Genomic DNA, 15801 nt, shown 5'->3' with positions numbered 1-15801 from the left:
CCCCGGCCACTCTGGGCAGCTTCCAACCGAATATTAAAAACAATACAGTGTCAGACATTAAAAACTTCCCTCAACAGGGTCGCCTTCTGTTGTCTTTTAAAAGTAAAATAGTTGTTTATTGCCTTGACATCTGGTGAGAGGGTGTGACAGGGCAGGCGCCACCACCGAGAAGGCCCTCTGCCTGGTTTCCTGTAACCTCACTTCTTGCAGCGAGGGAACCGCCAGAAGGCCCTCGGCACTGGACCTCAGTGTCCAGACTGGATGATGGGGATGGAGACGCTCCTTCAGGTATACAGGACCAAGGCTGTTGAGGGCTTTGAAGGTCAGCACCAACACTTTGAATGGTGCTTGGAAGGAGTGGGGGGAAGAGGAGAGGGATGGGGGGCTTGTTTTAGGAAGTGGGGGTGATGTGATAGCCAGCTCCAAATATTTGAAGGAATAGGGACGGTGGATAAATTCAATTCAGTCCGCATTTGTAGGCTAACCTAACTAATTAGCATTTCCTGAAATCATGTGGGAACCAAAACACAGCCATCCTTTGAAAATTTGCACCTCTCTGAAGTGCCGTTCTCCAGCCAAGTAGAGTGTCCATAAAAATGCATTGCTTCGGGGGATATTTCATGGCAAAAAATGTGTATGTTAGGCAAAATTGTATCAGGAGAAATTTGCACTAAAATGATGAAGGATTTTCATGAGGAATGCATTTTAAAAAATACTGCAAAGGAATTCAGCTCGGCGGTGGAACATCTGTCTTGCCTACAGTAGGTCTCGAGTTCAAGTCCTGGTGTCTCCCAGTAGGGCTGGGAGTGTCTCATGGCTGAGTCAGTATAGACAATTGTGAGCTAGATGGAGCAGATGTCTGACTCTGTATAAGATAGCTCCCTATGTGTGCACCGACCCCTCTCAGTCTCCAGGCTTCAAAGATAGCCGCCTGGAGCCTCCGGAGTACGGCAGGAGCTCCTGCCGCGCTCCGGAGGCTTCGGGTTCCTTTCGCTGAAGGGTAGGTGCCCCTTCAGCTAAGGCGTAGCGCCCCTTCAGCTAAGTGGGAGGAGAAATGGAAGGGGCTCCGTTTCTCCTGCCGCTTCACTGAAGGGGCGCTGCACAGAGAGGGGGAGATTTTTTTCTCTTGTTCTCCCCCTCTAAAACAAGGTGCGTCCTATGGTCAGGTGCCTCCTATAGAGCGAAAAATACGGTAAGCCCGGGCACACATGATCGATCATGTGACATGGGGCGCACACACCCCATTTGAATGTCAATGCCCATTAACTTGGGGGGGGGGCGGGCCCTCAAATATTTTATTGAGAGGACTGAAGGGACCTTGGTGTTAGGATTTTTATCCATCCTTGGAAGAAATTTAAAGACTATTTACAGAAATATTGTAAAATTTATGAATGTTAGAATGATGTTGGATAGAAACTAAGTGGTTTTTAGCTGCAATACTATAAGGGAATATGAAAAATGGATTACTAATAGGTAAAGATTTAATGTTACAACATTTTAAGATTAAAGATTAGGATAAATAAAGAGGGGAAGGATTTGCTGAACCAACAAACTGAATTGGAATACAAAAAAGGGAGGTGTGAGGAGGTCCGGGAAATAAGCTAATGAAAAATAGTAATGGAAAGACTGAGTTGTTTATAATTATTTTTATTTTGTATTTTTCTTTTTTATTATTATTCTGTAATATTTTGAAAAATTTAATAAATTTCTTATATATAAAAAAAGGATTTTTATCCATGCGTGCTGCTCCAACAGTAGCACTATGTTTTGTGCATATCATGTGTGTGTCTGAGAGAGCGTGAGACAGGAAGTCTCAGTACTGTTGGAAGTTGGAAGTTTAGTTTCACTTCTGTTTGTAATGCTGTTCTATACTGGTCCTGAGAGAGCACAGACATGCTGATGGATTCTGCGTATATAGACTGTAAAATAAAGTAGTTTTAGAACTACGATTGACTCTTTCTTCTGCTATGATATGCCAGAAGAAGAGTATGCTCCTCTCAGGAGGGAGGGGACACTTATTACCAGTCACTCTGGACTGTGGGAGATTTATAGCCAGAGAGTGACCACTGGAGAGACGCCCCGGAGTCTTGGGAAGTTGGCAGCTTCCCGGGCGTGTTTCCAACGCTTGGCCCCTGAGAGTTGGCTCCTATGTGTCCGTGAATGCATTATGTCTCACTAGGAGGGTGTGGGCAATGGAAAAATGGATGGTCTATTCCGGCGCTCCCTTTCCCCTTCCAGGTGGTGGTGTATTGCCCATTTACTGGTATCGAACAGACCTTCCCGTGTGGGAAGTGGCTGGATGAGGATGACGGTGATGGACTGGTGGAACGGGAGCTGTACGAAATGGTCTCGCTGCGTAAGAAGAGACTGAAAAGTAAGTGCGAAAGAGCCAAGCTTGAAGGGCATCCATCATTATTTGAAAACCCTCCTGCCCTTGGGAGCACTCAGGGTTGTTGTTTTTCTGCTGACAGTTCTTTCTTGGTACAGAGAACCAAAAATTTGTCTTCTTCTTTTTGCTTCCTACGGCAGCCATTTTATATTGGCATCCACAGCACTGTTGTTAATATGTGAGTACTGGCACCCCCAATTTTTTACCTGGGGAGAAAAAAAAGCACCGAGAGCACTGCAAGCCACTGGTCTGAGTCAAAAAAGGTCAAAAAATGGCCCTTTTAGTTTAGAGAAAATGTGAGTAAGAGTTGACAAGCTACGACTTTATAAAATCACGTGTGACATGGAGGAAGTGGAGAGAGAAAAGGTTTTCTCCCCCTTCCATGACACTAGAACACCTAAACATCTCAGGAAGCTGGTTGCGTGGCGAGTTCCCGCCTCCCCCCTCAGAAATAAAGACACGAGACACAAGAATTCGAGTTAATGGGTCAAATTAGGCCACAACTTTATTGATTACAGGAATTGAGCGGTATTGGCTTATGCATTGGTCCTAACAACTAACCGGCTTCAGCCTGCATGCTTGAAGGCCGGTGAGGGTTAATCACCAGTAGGAGGAGTCCTGCTGAGGCACGTCAACTAGGACCTCCTCCGGGGTCACCGTGCAGGGGCGTGCCATGGGTCCACACCTCCATAGGCTTAGGACAAGGCCACCCCCCCGGAATCCTTTACCGGATTCCCCTTTGCTTTGGGGGAAGGTGATGGTGCTACCTTCCCCTCTGCCATCTACATAACAATACCAATGCCTAACCGCCAATACCGCAGAGTTGTGATGGTTTGCTACGAGGTAGGCGAAAACCAAGTGGCTGGTGCGAATCTGCCAATTGGAAAAATTCCTACCAGGCCCCTTGAGGGCGACCAACCAAAGTCCATAGCAACGTCAGAGAGCCAAACCTAAAGGGTGGGAGGGGAGGGAAAACCAGGTCAGCTGCGGCACGGGGAAGAGGGAGCCCTCGGCTGCCCCAGACCTAAGTAAGGCGAGGCCACGCCCCTCGAGCCAGCTGATTGGCTGGCTCGGGGTATGACGCGTCCGAGGATTTCCTACTATCATGGGGGCTGAAGCCAGCCCCCACGAGTGTGGGGAGGGGCGTGAAGCCCGCAACCCCACCTCCTCCCTAGCTCGGAAGTGGCTATGTTGCAAGATTCAGGACAGATAAAAGAAAATACTTCTTCACGCCTCATGTAGTTAAACTATGGAACTCTCTGCCACTTGAGGTAGTGATAGGCATCAGTGCTAGAGTGCCCAACCTGTTAAATAGAAGATTCCAGGTATGTTCTCAATCCCTGCTGGCTCCAGGGTGTCTGCTGTCCTCCAGATGCTTTGGGGACAAATTGCTGCATAAGGTTCATAACTGGCGGGGAGAATTTACATTGTCCCTCTTCCAGTGCACAATCACATCAGTGCAATGAATGCTTATAAAATTAGTTAAGGGGCTGCATGATCAAGACGCCTCAGTGACGAACGGTTTGTCCCGTTTAAGGAGCAATTCCATTGCAGCCGCGCTTATTACAGCGAACATCGCTTAATGTGACAGCCACTTTATCTCTGCAGCGCAGTCCATTCTGCGAAAGCATTTATGACCTTTAAACTGCCATATTATCGACCCTGACTGCTATTGACAGCGTAATCCCTTTGTGGATGTTGTATATTAAACGGGGAGGAAGCAGTGCCCTTGAGTAACTGGTGACCTTTCGCTGCCATACAACGGGATAAACTTGTATTGTCATCTCCCTCGCCTGCTTCGGAAAGGATATGGTTTCTCGTTGAGAGGCTCAGGATTTTTCCTCAAACCGGTGGTGTGTTGCCATGAAGAGTGCTGAATATTTGTACAGTTGTTGCCAGTCATCACAGCCATGCGTATCTGCAACTTTTCTTCGGTGACCTCAGGGCAGGCATTCTCAAACTCGGCCCTCCAGATGTTTTGGGACTACAATTCCCATCATCCCTGACCACTGGTCCTGTTAGCTAGGAATGATGGGAGTTGTAGTCCCAAAAACATTTGGATGGCTGAGTTTGGGGGTGCCTGCCTCAGGGTGATGTATATGGGCTATCCTGCTTTATCCTCACAATAACCCCGTGACGTAGGGACTGTACCACCATTTCAGGGCCTCTCCAGCCTATTATTATTATTATCATTATTATTATTATTCATTGGTGTAAGAAGAGAAGGGGCGATCTCCCCTTTGGCTAGATGCTCCCCCCTAAAAAAAGGGCAGTAATTTCCAGCACCTCTTTTTCTAGAAAAAACTCCCTGTGCCTGACACACTATATATGCAAGGATTTCTCTCGTTTTTTTTCTATGGGGAAACATTCCATCTTGTGAGTCTTAAGTAGTAAAGATCAGACCCCGGTTGACACCTTAGTGAGGAGCTTTATAGCTGAGCCAGGATTTGACCCTGGCTGTCTGCTGGCAGTCATGGCTTTTGGGTGGGATTTTGAGGCAGAAGATCAGGGCCCTACTCAGGAAAAATGAATGGGAGGGACCCTAAACACAGGAGGACTGGACTTTCACTTTTAAAAGTAACCCACGTTACTATGTAAAGTCATGTCCCCCCTCTGCAATGAGACAATTAAGTCCAGTGTCTTAACTCACCAGTTACCTGACTGCACACTTGCTCCCAGGTCCAGACTCACAACATTACAGTCCACTTTGTGAAAGTGCCGTGTTGCATGAGATCAGACCCTTTTGCTCTTGGGAGGCAAGGGAAATTCACATACGCAAGGGGAAGCAATGGATTGGGGCTAACATGAGTGCGATGTTGAGCTGAAATGGAAGAGAAGGACCTCTCTATTCATCTCTGGTGGTTTGGTTTGGTTTCCTTCTTTGTTTTTCCTTTACCACCAGCTTTCACTATTCTAATTCAGTGATTCAGAACCTTTTGTTTTATAAGAAAACCCTTGGTCCCTGTGGATATGGACAAGTGATATTAAGGGCGCAGGGACAGACGCCCCCATCTTCCTCCAGGTTTACGGTGACAAAGGAAAGTCCGACGAAATGAAGCTGGACAATAACTCTGATAACTTTGAAGCTGGACAAACGGACAAATTCATGGTATGCCTTCCTGTCCGCCACGTGTGCTCCAAACAGACTTGTGTTTACTGCCGTGTTAACCTGGGAATCAGCCTAGACGCTTCCTGTTTGCAGTTAGTGCTGGTTAAATGGCACAGAAGAATAGCCAGTCAATTCCTCGTGGTTTATGTGAAAGGGTTTAATAGCCCTTATAAAAGGAAGGAAATAGCAAACTTATTGGAGATGTCAGCTATGTTGGCGCTTCATTGACTCAGAATGCTGAACGTGTGACAAATTCTTGCCTTAAATACAAGGTGAAAATTATGATGCCTGCGTTCTTCTCTGGTTCAGATTTAATCTAAACCGGAGAAGAATCGTGCCCCTTGTTGTTCTTGTGCAACAAGCTTTTGGCTCCACCAAAGCTTGCACAGAAAATGTCACTAATGGATTTTGCTGTTTTTGTGCATCTCCAGTTTTACTTCCCCCGGGGCCTGTTCTTCCCCCAGATTGTGCCTGTAGTAGAAAAAGGCCACCACTGATGTGTTTTACGCATGTTTCCTGCAGATTGAGCTCCCAGATCTGGGCAATTTGTACAAGATCCGGATATGGCACGAGAAGAGGAGCCCATTTGCTGGCTGGCATCTACATAAGGTAAAAAGCCAGCAGGAGAGATTGCACTATGGGGGCAAGATCAATCCCCTGTGATAAGCAAGAGCTTATTGTTTCCATGAACTTGCGTCCTTATCTAACGTTTGAAGACTGACATGTGGCTGGGGCAACCCTGCCAGATGGGCAGGATATAAATTATATCATCATCACCATCCTTATCATTATTTGCATGCTTGGTTTACAGTGAAACTAATGAATCTTAATCTTCAGGGCTCCTAATCCTGAAGGGTCTCAGAAGTGACTTTAGTACACACTGCTTAAAAATATTAGGTTTAGTCAGTGGTGTAGCATGTTAGTCAGTGGTGTAGCATGGGTTGCTGATGCCTGGTGTGAGGAAAGTGTTGCACTCCCCTGGTGGACTGGGCAGCTGGGGTGGGGACACATGCAGAGGATGAACAGAGCCTGCCTCCATCAGCCTCCTCTACCGATGCTTCAATCCACCTGCCTACTAAACCAACCCGCCTGCTGCCGTGCCTCAACTGCCGGGGCTCCGTGCCTGATTACACCCCCTCAAAAATGAGTACTCGGGGCCACGGCCCCCTGGCCTCCCCATGCTATACCTCTGGGTCTAGTAGACCCAATTTGAGCCACAGCAACTTTTTGTTGTACATATTTCAACAGTCCCATAGTCTGAGAGTCAGTAGCACAAATGTTGTTAAGGTGTAGTATCGGTCATGGAACAACCCCATTGAAGAAGATAACAGCGGTTATCCAGACCCCATTGCTGGTAGTGAAGGGGCTCCCATGACAGTTCAAGTTTCAGGACCCCCAAAATGTAGGTCTGCCATGGAGCCATGTTGACTTACCTGCTGAGGAGACCCTGAGGAACTACCATGGAACTCCTCCGTGCTGCAAAATGTTATTCCTTGGGTTTATTAGAGGGTGAACACTTGATTCAGAATGTGTTGGGCCTCCCTCCCTGTACTCTGATGGTGCTTTCTTTTTTTAAAAAAAATAAATTTATTGGGTTTTCACATTTTATATAGACAAAGACAAACACAAAAACAAACACAAAAAACAACAAACATGTATAATTTCAGAAAATCTTATTTTCTGACCCTAGTCCCTGACTTCCCCCCACCCCCTCCCTTGCATCCCTATTCCCAAATTTATGTCAGCAAATTGGCATTTCTTATCCATCTTAATATTAGTCCTTTTATCAAAAAATAATAATAATTTTTTTCTAAGTTGGACCCCAGTTCCCTTCCATCGATTTCCCATTTTGTCTTGAATAATAATCTTTTTTCACTAAACCCCATGGTCTTGAGTGTTGTTAAAATTAGATCCTTCCCTCCCTCCCATCCCCGATTTGCGTCCCTTCCCGAAACATGTCCAAAATAACAGTTCTTAGCCTGGGTTCCTCACGTCCGAGGCTCTCAAATCTCTTTCAGTCCCTCTCCGCCGGTCTTGTTGGTAATCCTTTATGTCGGTCATCAAATCTCGAAAGAGTTCTATCACAATCAATCCATAGTTTCTTCGCAAATTTAAAAACAGCTGCTGAAGAATTTCCACAAGGCATGAATCTTGAAAGTAGTCAAAGTCAGAGTCTGTGTGGAGGCCCCAATTATATTTCTTTATTTTGAGTTCCTGGATTTCATAAACTCCCAGGGCCTCCACTTTCTTTTTCTGCTTCTTTCGTGGATTTGTAGTAGATTTAATCCAATAGTCTCCTTGCTTGTATTCCGCAGGTGTCAGCTTCTGGTTAGTGATTTCCAGCTTCACTTTTTCTCTTTCTTGTTTTTGTTTTTTTTAAATTTTTTATTAGGTTTTCACATTTTATATAGACAACAACAAAACACAAACACAAACACAAAAGACAACAAACATATATAATTTCCAAAAAACTTATTTTCTAACCCTGGTCCTTGACTTCCCCCCACCCCCTCCCTTGCATCCCTATTCCCAAATTTATGTCAGCAAATTGGCATTTCTCCTCTTTTCAATCTTAATATTAGTCCTTTTATAGAGAGAAGCGAAAATAAAATTTTCCTAAGTTGGACCCCAGATTCCTTCCATCGATTTCTCATTTTGTCTTGAATGATTATCTTATTAACTAAACCCCCTGGTCTTGAGTGTTGTTAAAGTTAAATCCTTCCCTCCCTCCCATCCCCGATTTGCGTCTCTTCCCGAAACATGTCCAAAATAACAGTTCTTAGCCTGGGTTCCGCACGTCCGAGGCTCTCAAGTCTCTTTCAGTCCCTCTCCGCCGATTTTGTTGGTAGTCCTTTATGTCGGTCATCGAATCTCGAAAGAGTTCTTTCACAATCAGTCCAATCAGTCCATAGTCTCTTCCCAAATTTGAAAACTGCTGCTGAAGAATTTCCACAAGGCCTGTTTCTTGAAGATAATCAGAGTCAGAATCTATGTGGAGGCCCCAATTATATTTCTTTATTTCAAATTCCTGAATTTCATAGACTCCCAGGGCCTCCACTTTCGTCTTCTGCATCTTTCGTAGGCTTAAAGTAGATTTAGTCCAATAGTCTCCTTGCTTGTGTTCTCCAGGTGTCAGCTTCTGGTTAGTGCTTTCCCACTTCACTTGTTCTCTTTCTTGTTTTGTCTTCTCCTCTTCTTTATTTATCATTTCAAATTCAGCTGTGGATTCTTTCTCATTCAAGTCCTCATTACATTCAGCAGAACTGCTTGTTTCAGAATTCAAGGTCATCAATTGTTTGCTCATAGCAGTAGTCTGCTCTTGTAAGATTCCCACCAGATAGAACATCCTTTCGATTTCCCCCAGTATCTTTCCATCCACAGCCATTGTAATTCCACAGAATTCCCCCTAGAGGGAATCTGGTTACTTAGTGTTCTTTTCTCCAACAATCCTCTATCTTGTTATTGTTTCTTTGTTTCCAACAGTTTTAATTCAATTGTAACTCCTTTTAATCCGGAGGGATCTTAAATAGCAATTTTTCCACTATTAACAGTCCGTTTGACAGCTTTGACAGCTGTCAAATTCTGTACCTTTTATACAGGCTCCAAAACAAAACGCTCCCGGGCCCGGGAGGGAGGGTTGTTTACAGCAAAACAGAAACACTTCCAACACTCTACTCTCCTGCTCGAAATTACTTTCCCAAATCTTGGAAGTTACTGTCTCTTTAGAACTCACCCTTTACAGGGTAAAAACTCCAGCTTAGTTCTTATGTCTTTGCTCTAGATCATCTGCAAGGGGGGGGTGCGGACTTCCTTTTAGCACACCCCCCGATCGTCTCAAATTCAAAAGGTAAAATTTTTAAAATTCGATTCCAATTTACTCACGGGTTCTTCTTTTCAGTCCAAATTTTAAGGAAGGAAGTCAGCGCTCTCGGGTCATGGCTCGCGGCTTCGCTCAGCGGCGGTAGCGATCGACTCTCAGCGCCGCGCCGTCCCCCGTATCCCCTCCGCAGCCTTTAAAAAGGCTCTTCGCGAATCAGGGGGGCGCTTAAGGCACCCACCGAGTCTTCAGTCCGCAGGCTTCCGCGCCTGCGGTTTTTAAGGGTCCCCGTGTCGCCGGCACGGCAAAGACCCATCCATCGCTGAGCCGATTCCCTCCGGAGCTCGGAGGGAATCCGCCATTTCCCGATCACGCCAACCCCGGAAGTCCACTTTTTCTCTTTCTTGTTTTGTCTCTTCCTCTTCTTTAGTTATCATTTCAGGTTCAGCTGTGGATTCTTTCCCATTCAGGTCCTCGTTACATTCAGCAGAACTGCTTGTTTCAGAAGTCAAGGTCATCAATTGTTTGCTCATAGCTGAGGTCTGCTCCTGTAAGATTCCCACCAAATAAAACATCCTTTCGATTTCCCCCAGTATCTTTCCATCCACAGCCATTGTAATTCCACAGAATTCCCCCTAGAGGGAATCTGGTTACTTAGTGTTCTTTTCTCCAACAATCCTCTGTCTTATTGTTGTTTCTTTGTTTCCAACAGTTTTAGTTCAATTGTAACTCCTTTTAATCCAAAGGGATCTTAAGTAGCAATTTTTCCACTATAAACTGTCTGTTTGACAGCTTTGACAGCTGTCAAACTCTGCACCTCTTACACAGGCTCCAAAACAGGACGCTCCCGGGCCCGGGAGGGGGGTTGTTTACAGCAAAAGAAGAAACTTCCAACACTCCACTCTCCTGCTCAAAATTAATTTTCCAAATCTTGGAAGTTACAGTCTTTTTAATCTCACCCTTTACAGGGTAGGCTCTCCAGCTTAGTTCTTATATCGTTGCTCTAGATCGACTGCAAGGGGGGGGGCGCGGACTTCCTTTTAGCACCCCCCCGATCGTCTCAAATTCAAAAGGAAGAATTCTTAAAATCCAATTCCAATTTACTCACGGGTTCTTCTTTTCAGTCCGAATTTCAAGGAAGGAAGTCAGCGCTCTCCAATCATGGCTCGCGGCTTTGCTCAGCGGAGGTAGCGATCGACTCTCAGCGCACGCCGCCCCCTGTATCCTCTCCGTAGCCTTTAAAAAGGCTCTTCGTGAATCAGGGGGGGCGCTTTAGGCACCCACCGAGTCTTCAGTCCGCAGGCTTCCGCGCCTGCGGTTTTTAAGGGTCCCCGTGTCACCGGCACGGCAAAGACCCATCCTCCACTGAGCCGATTCCCTCCGGAGCTCGGAGGGAATCCGCCATTTTCGGATCGCGCCAACCCCGGAAGTCCTCTGATGGTGCTTTCTAAGGCACACCCAAGAGTCCTCTGTAACTCTAAGTTGCAGGGGCAAGATTGGCAGCAGAAGGACCATGATGATCTTTTCAGAGGGCAGAGGTGGCTAGCCTTGGCAAATTGGCACCAGCCATTTGGTTTTCGCCTACTTCATAGCAATCGTCACAACGTTGTGAGATTGGGCATTGGGTAAGCCTTTGTTTGGCTGGAGGGGAGGTTGTTGCCTTCGCCTGCCCCTCCTTATTAAGGGTATCCTGTTAATGTGGGAATGTTTAGGGATGTGGGGGACCATATATTGTCTAAGATATCCTATCCCAACTTGTCTTTACAAGTTCAACAAAACCAGCAGAGTTTACACTCCCCTTTTATTTAAACACTGCACAGTCTTCTGTAAACTATAAAACATTTACTCACAAGTAATCATCTGGTCACACAAAGGTTCCCAGAAGGCATACTTAAAAGGTTAGAACATACAGTGGTGCCTCGCAAGACGAAAAGAATCCGTTCTGTGATTCTCTTCGTCTAGCGGTTTTTTCGTCTTGCGAAGCAAGCCCATTGACGGATTAGCGCTATTAGCGCTATTAGCGCTATTAGCGGCTTTTAGCGGCTTTTAGCGGCTTTTAGCGGCTTATCGGCTTATCGGATCAGCTGATAAGCGGCTTAGCGGCTTAGAAACAAGGGAGGGAAGGGAAAAAAAACCTGCAGGAACTCGCAAGACATTTTCGTCTTGCGAAGCAAGCCCATAGGAAATTCGTTTTGCGAAGCACCTCCAAAACGGAAAACTCTTTCGTCTAGCGAGTTTTCCGTCTTGCGAGGCATTCGTCTTGCGGGGCACCACTGTAGTTTAAATGTGGTGAGTATCTCCTTATGGGAGAAAGCCCCCCTTTTTTTCTCTTGGCCTGGAGCCAAGGGTGCATTTTAGTAGTGCTGTCGTTAAGATGGCATCGATAGAGACAAGAGAGACAAGATGGTCGCCAGTCTGTGGTTTTGGTACTTTCTACTTCAGGAGAGGCCACACCCATCTCAAGTTACACACAGGAAGTTTTGTCTCAGTCCTGGAAAGCAGGAAGTTCCAGCTGGAGGACTGACATAACCTTCATGTTTACTCTAGCCATGTTTTGTTTGACTGCACCTGATTCTTATACCCCACAGTTAAAGGGATCGAGGGGGAGTGGCTTCTCTCCAATGCCCTGATGGGGGCTAGGGCCATACCATTCCCCCAATGGGGACCCCTCTGGGGGTACCCCTATTTGATGTAGGTCATAGAATTCCTCCAAATGATGGATTGCCCTTAGATGCAACTCCCAGCAAATGGACTGGAGTGATATAGTCTGGCTTCACTCAATTCCTGTCCCAAACCACTCACATCTGTAACCAGTGAAGTTGTGGCCTATTTGAATCCATAAACCAAATACTGTCGGTCTCTGTGTGTATTCATCCCCCAGGGAACTGCAGGTCATGGGGTCTTGGTACACTGTTTGCTTCTTTTAGTCAATCAGAGGGTTGGGCAAAATGCTTGTGTAGGACTCTGTTGTCCCACCATTGGACAGTTGGGTGGATATCCTGCTCAGCTCATTGCCCAGCTTCTGAGATATCATTGCTCAACATCACCCAGCCACCTTAAGCATGCCTTCACAAGCATGGGAACTGGAAACTATTTTTCCTAAAAGCCAAAACTAAATTCTCAGATTTATTCATTATGCTCCCATTATCAAATGTTCTTGCTGCAGAGTGCAGTGTCTTCCTATATGGAAGTCCTACTTTGGATAGCAGGACATGGGTGGTGAAGTGGTTTAAACCACTGAGCCTCTTGGGCTTGCCGATCAGAAGGTTGGAGGTTTGAATCCCCATGACAACAATGAGCTCCCGTTGCTCTGTCCCAGCTCCTGCCAACCTAGCAGTTTGAAAGCATGCCAGTGCAAGTGGATAAATAGGTACCATTGTGCTGGGAAGGTAAACGGTGTTTCCGTGTGCTGCTCTGGTTTCCGTCACAGTGTTCCGTCAACCCAGAAGTGGTTTTGTCCTGTTGGCCTCATGACCTGAGCTGTCTGTGGACAAATGCTGGCTCCCTTGGCCTGAAAAGTGAAATGAGTGCCGCAACCCCACAGTCACCTTTGACTGGACTTAACCATCCAGGGGTCCTTTACCTTTACCTTTTTGGTTAGCACTTTACAAATACTAGAAATGTCTTTCTTTTGCTATGCAGGCATGTGCAACAACAATAGCAAATCACCATTTCCCTTTTTTATTTAGAAAAAAAGAAAATTAGGCCACAATGTTAATAAACATTGGCTTTTGAGCCTCTAAAAGGATTTGATAGGTTTCTGCCTTATTTTGCATTGCACAGATGTTTGGAGGATCTAGCTGGGAGTTAGTAAACCATGAAGCATTGTGGATGCACGTTGGTTCCCAAGATTCATCCACGCAGTCATTCTGGCCTCATTAGTCCCCGTTTGCTGTCGCTTCCACTCCTGGAGGAAAGGTTGATGTCTAGCTGCAAAAGAGTCCCTTGTTCATTCTCTAGTGAGAGGATTGCTAATGAGGCTGCTGCAATGTTTAGTTGATTAATCTCTTAGATTAATCAGTTTTAAAAAACCTTTTCGCAGCACAGTCTTAAGCATGTCAGCTTGGAAAAGAAGCAATGGCTTCTGTGTTCAGTACTGTGTGATAAGTGTGGTCAGGATGACAACTTTACCTCACAATCATATATGTGACTAGGTAAAGGTAAAGGGACCCCTGACCATTAGGTCCAGTTGTGACCGACTCTGGGGTTGCGCGCTCATCTCGCTCTATAGGCTGAGGGAGCCAGCATTTGTCCTCAGACAGCTTCCTGGTCATGTGGCCAGCATGACTAAGCCACTTCTGGCAAACCAGAGCAGCACACAGAAACGCCGTTTACCTTCCCGCCGGAGTGGTACCTATTTATCTACTTGCACTTTGATGTGCTTTCGAACTGCTAGGTTGGCAGGAGCAGGGACCGAGCAACGGGAGCTCACCCCGTCGCGGGGATTCGAACCGCCGACCTTCTGATCAGCAAGCCCTAAGCTCTGTGGTTTAACCCACAGCGCCACCCACGTCCCTTTTATATGTGTCTATTGAGGTGCAAATTCTCAAACTAGGATTGGGCAATATCTGGAGGAGACAGTTTGGAGGAGAAAAGCAGATGGGGGAGGTGCTTGACCCCAACCCAGCACGCCATTTCCCACACTTCCTCCTCACAGCTGCTTCCATAAATCCACTCCACTTCCCAGTGGGGAGGAGTTGCAGTGGGCCGCGTGGCCACCCACTCCCCACCGGGGGCGGGGGATCCTGGGCACGTCAGAGCCCGGCCAGCCAATCCGCTGGCTGGGTGTGTGTAGCCGAGGCCGTTTAAACTGAGGAGGGAGCCAGAGGACCTCCTCTTTGGCTCGCTTCCTCAATCACCCGCCCTCCCTCCCTATTTTGCAGTGTAATGGAAATTGGGGTTGCTTGTGCGTAAACTGCAAACTGCTCCAAGCTGGTCGTATAGCTAAACCTTTCCCGGGTTTGACAGCCCTTACAACACGACTGTTAGTCACTGGCAGAATCCGTCAGTGGGCGTCTCCTAAATTTCCTCCAACATAGAAGTTCTTTGACGCCAAGTCTCCGCCTAGATTCTCTGCGCGGAAGCCTTCTGCGCAGCATGGGCGTGCCAAGCGGAGGTCCTGTGCTCTCTCCGCTGATTTCACTGGAAGAGTCTCGGAGCCTCCCCTCCGCAGTACTCTCAGCTTCCCCTTTCTCCCTGGTGTCCCCTGGATTTCCTTCCCCAGTGGAAGCTCTCTCTCTCTCCTTGCTAGTTCCCTCCCCTGAATCATTGGAGCGTCTTACCTCTCCTCTTGCCTCTGATGGCAGTTCCTGACATGCAGGTTAGGCAATGGCCTTGCTATGGACTTTGGTTGGTCGCCTTGGTTGTCCAAGGGGCCTGGTAGGAATTTTTCCACTTGGAAAATTGGCACTGGCCATTTGGTTTTCACCTACCTCGTAGCAATCATCACAACTTTGTTAGACATTGTTTGACCTTGTGTGGGGGAGGGGAGGTGTGGCCATCACCTGCCCCTTTATGCTTAAGGGTATTCCGTTAAAGGAATCTGGGGGTGTTGATCTTGTCTGAAGCCCAGGTGGGGGCTAGGGCCTTGACACAACCTCAATGGGAACACCAGGGGGAGCTTGAGTTGGTTCGCATCGACAGGGCTCCCCCTACCGGTGGCTTACTCTTACCGGACTTCCTGCACAGTGGGCAGGAGTCAGATATAGTCAGTGGCGTAGTGTGGGGGGTGCAAGGGGGGCCGGCCGCACCGGGCGCAACATCTGGGGGGGGGCACGCCCGCTGCCTCCGGAGTCGCCAAAGAGCCTCGGGCGCAGGCTGTAGCAGAGCCCCATGTCTCGCAGAACCGACAAGCTGGCAGCGGCTCTCAGCGGAACCGCGGTCCCCGCATGTCAGGGCACGCCAGGCAGCCCCTCCTCACAGCCCCGCTGCCACCGCTGCTGCTGCAGATGCTGGGCCATGTTGCATTTTCCTCGCCTCTCTGCCCTCCTCCTCCTCCGGGCAAGTGGCGTCGTTTGGGCGGCAGCGCCAGCGGCAACTCGCCTCAGGTCACCTGACGCGGCAGGTTAGGGGTTAGGGGGCGCAAATTACTTGCCTTGCCCCAGGTTAGGGGGCGCAAATTACTTGCCTTGCCCCGGGTGCTGACAACCCACGCTACGCCGCTGGATATAGTCAGGTCCAATCAATGCCTAAGCCAATACCGCTCACAGTCTGTAATTCAATAAAGTTGTGCCCAAAATTTGCCCAATAACATAAACCTAATATCTTGTGTGAGTTATTTCCAACGAGGGGGTGGCTGCGGGGTCTCGACACGCAACCCCCTGTCTGAGGTTCCAAATGCACCTGGTGAGGAGCTTGGCCCAGGTTTTCCACAGCATAAGCAAATCCCCCCAAAATATGCTGTTATATGTCTGTACTTATCGGTATACCTCCTTTTGTATTCTGGGGGAAGAAAAAGAACAACAGGTTATTTAGCTAGCTGAATTT

General features: G+C 47.4%; 1 protein-coding gene across 6 annotated transcripts in view; it reads left to right on the top strand.

Annotated features, from left to right (window-relative positions):
- LOXHD1 (lipoxygenase homology PLAT domains 1) overlaps window positions 1-15801 on the top strand; it is a 196146-nt gene that overhangs the window by 71081 nt on the left and 109264 nt on the right. For all 6 annotated transcript variants that reach the window (XR_014224459.1, XM_082241742.1, XM_082241744.1 and 3 more), the window contains 3 exons: window positions 2239-2374; window positions 5338-5498; window positions 6021-6107. Coding sequence is in view for 5 of the 6 variants with exons in the window: in XM_082241742.1 (XP_082097868.1) it covers window positions 2239-2374; window positions 5338-5498; window positions 6021-6107 (384 nt within the window). In the remaining variant the exon portion in view is untranslated. The remainder of the gene's footprint in view (window positions 1-2238; window positions 2375-5337; window positions 5499-6020; window positions 6108-15801) is intronic.

The sequence above is a fragment of the Podarcis vaucheri genome (assembly GCF_965113315.1).
Source record: "Podarcis vaucheri genome assembly, chromosome: 11".
NCBI classification, from domain to species: domain Eukaryota; kingdom Metazoa; phylum Chordata; class Lepidosauria; order Squamata; family Lacertidae; genus Podarcis; species Podarcis vaucheri.
Note: the sequence above shows the minus strand (reverse complement) of the source record. Positions and strands in the feature narration are given on the sequence as shown.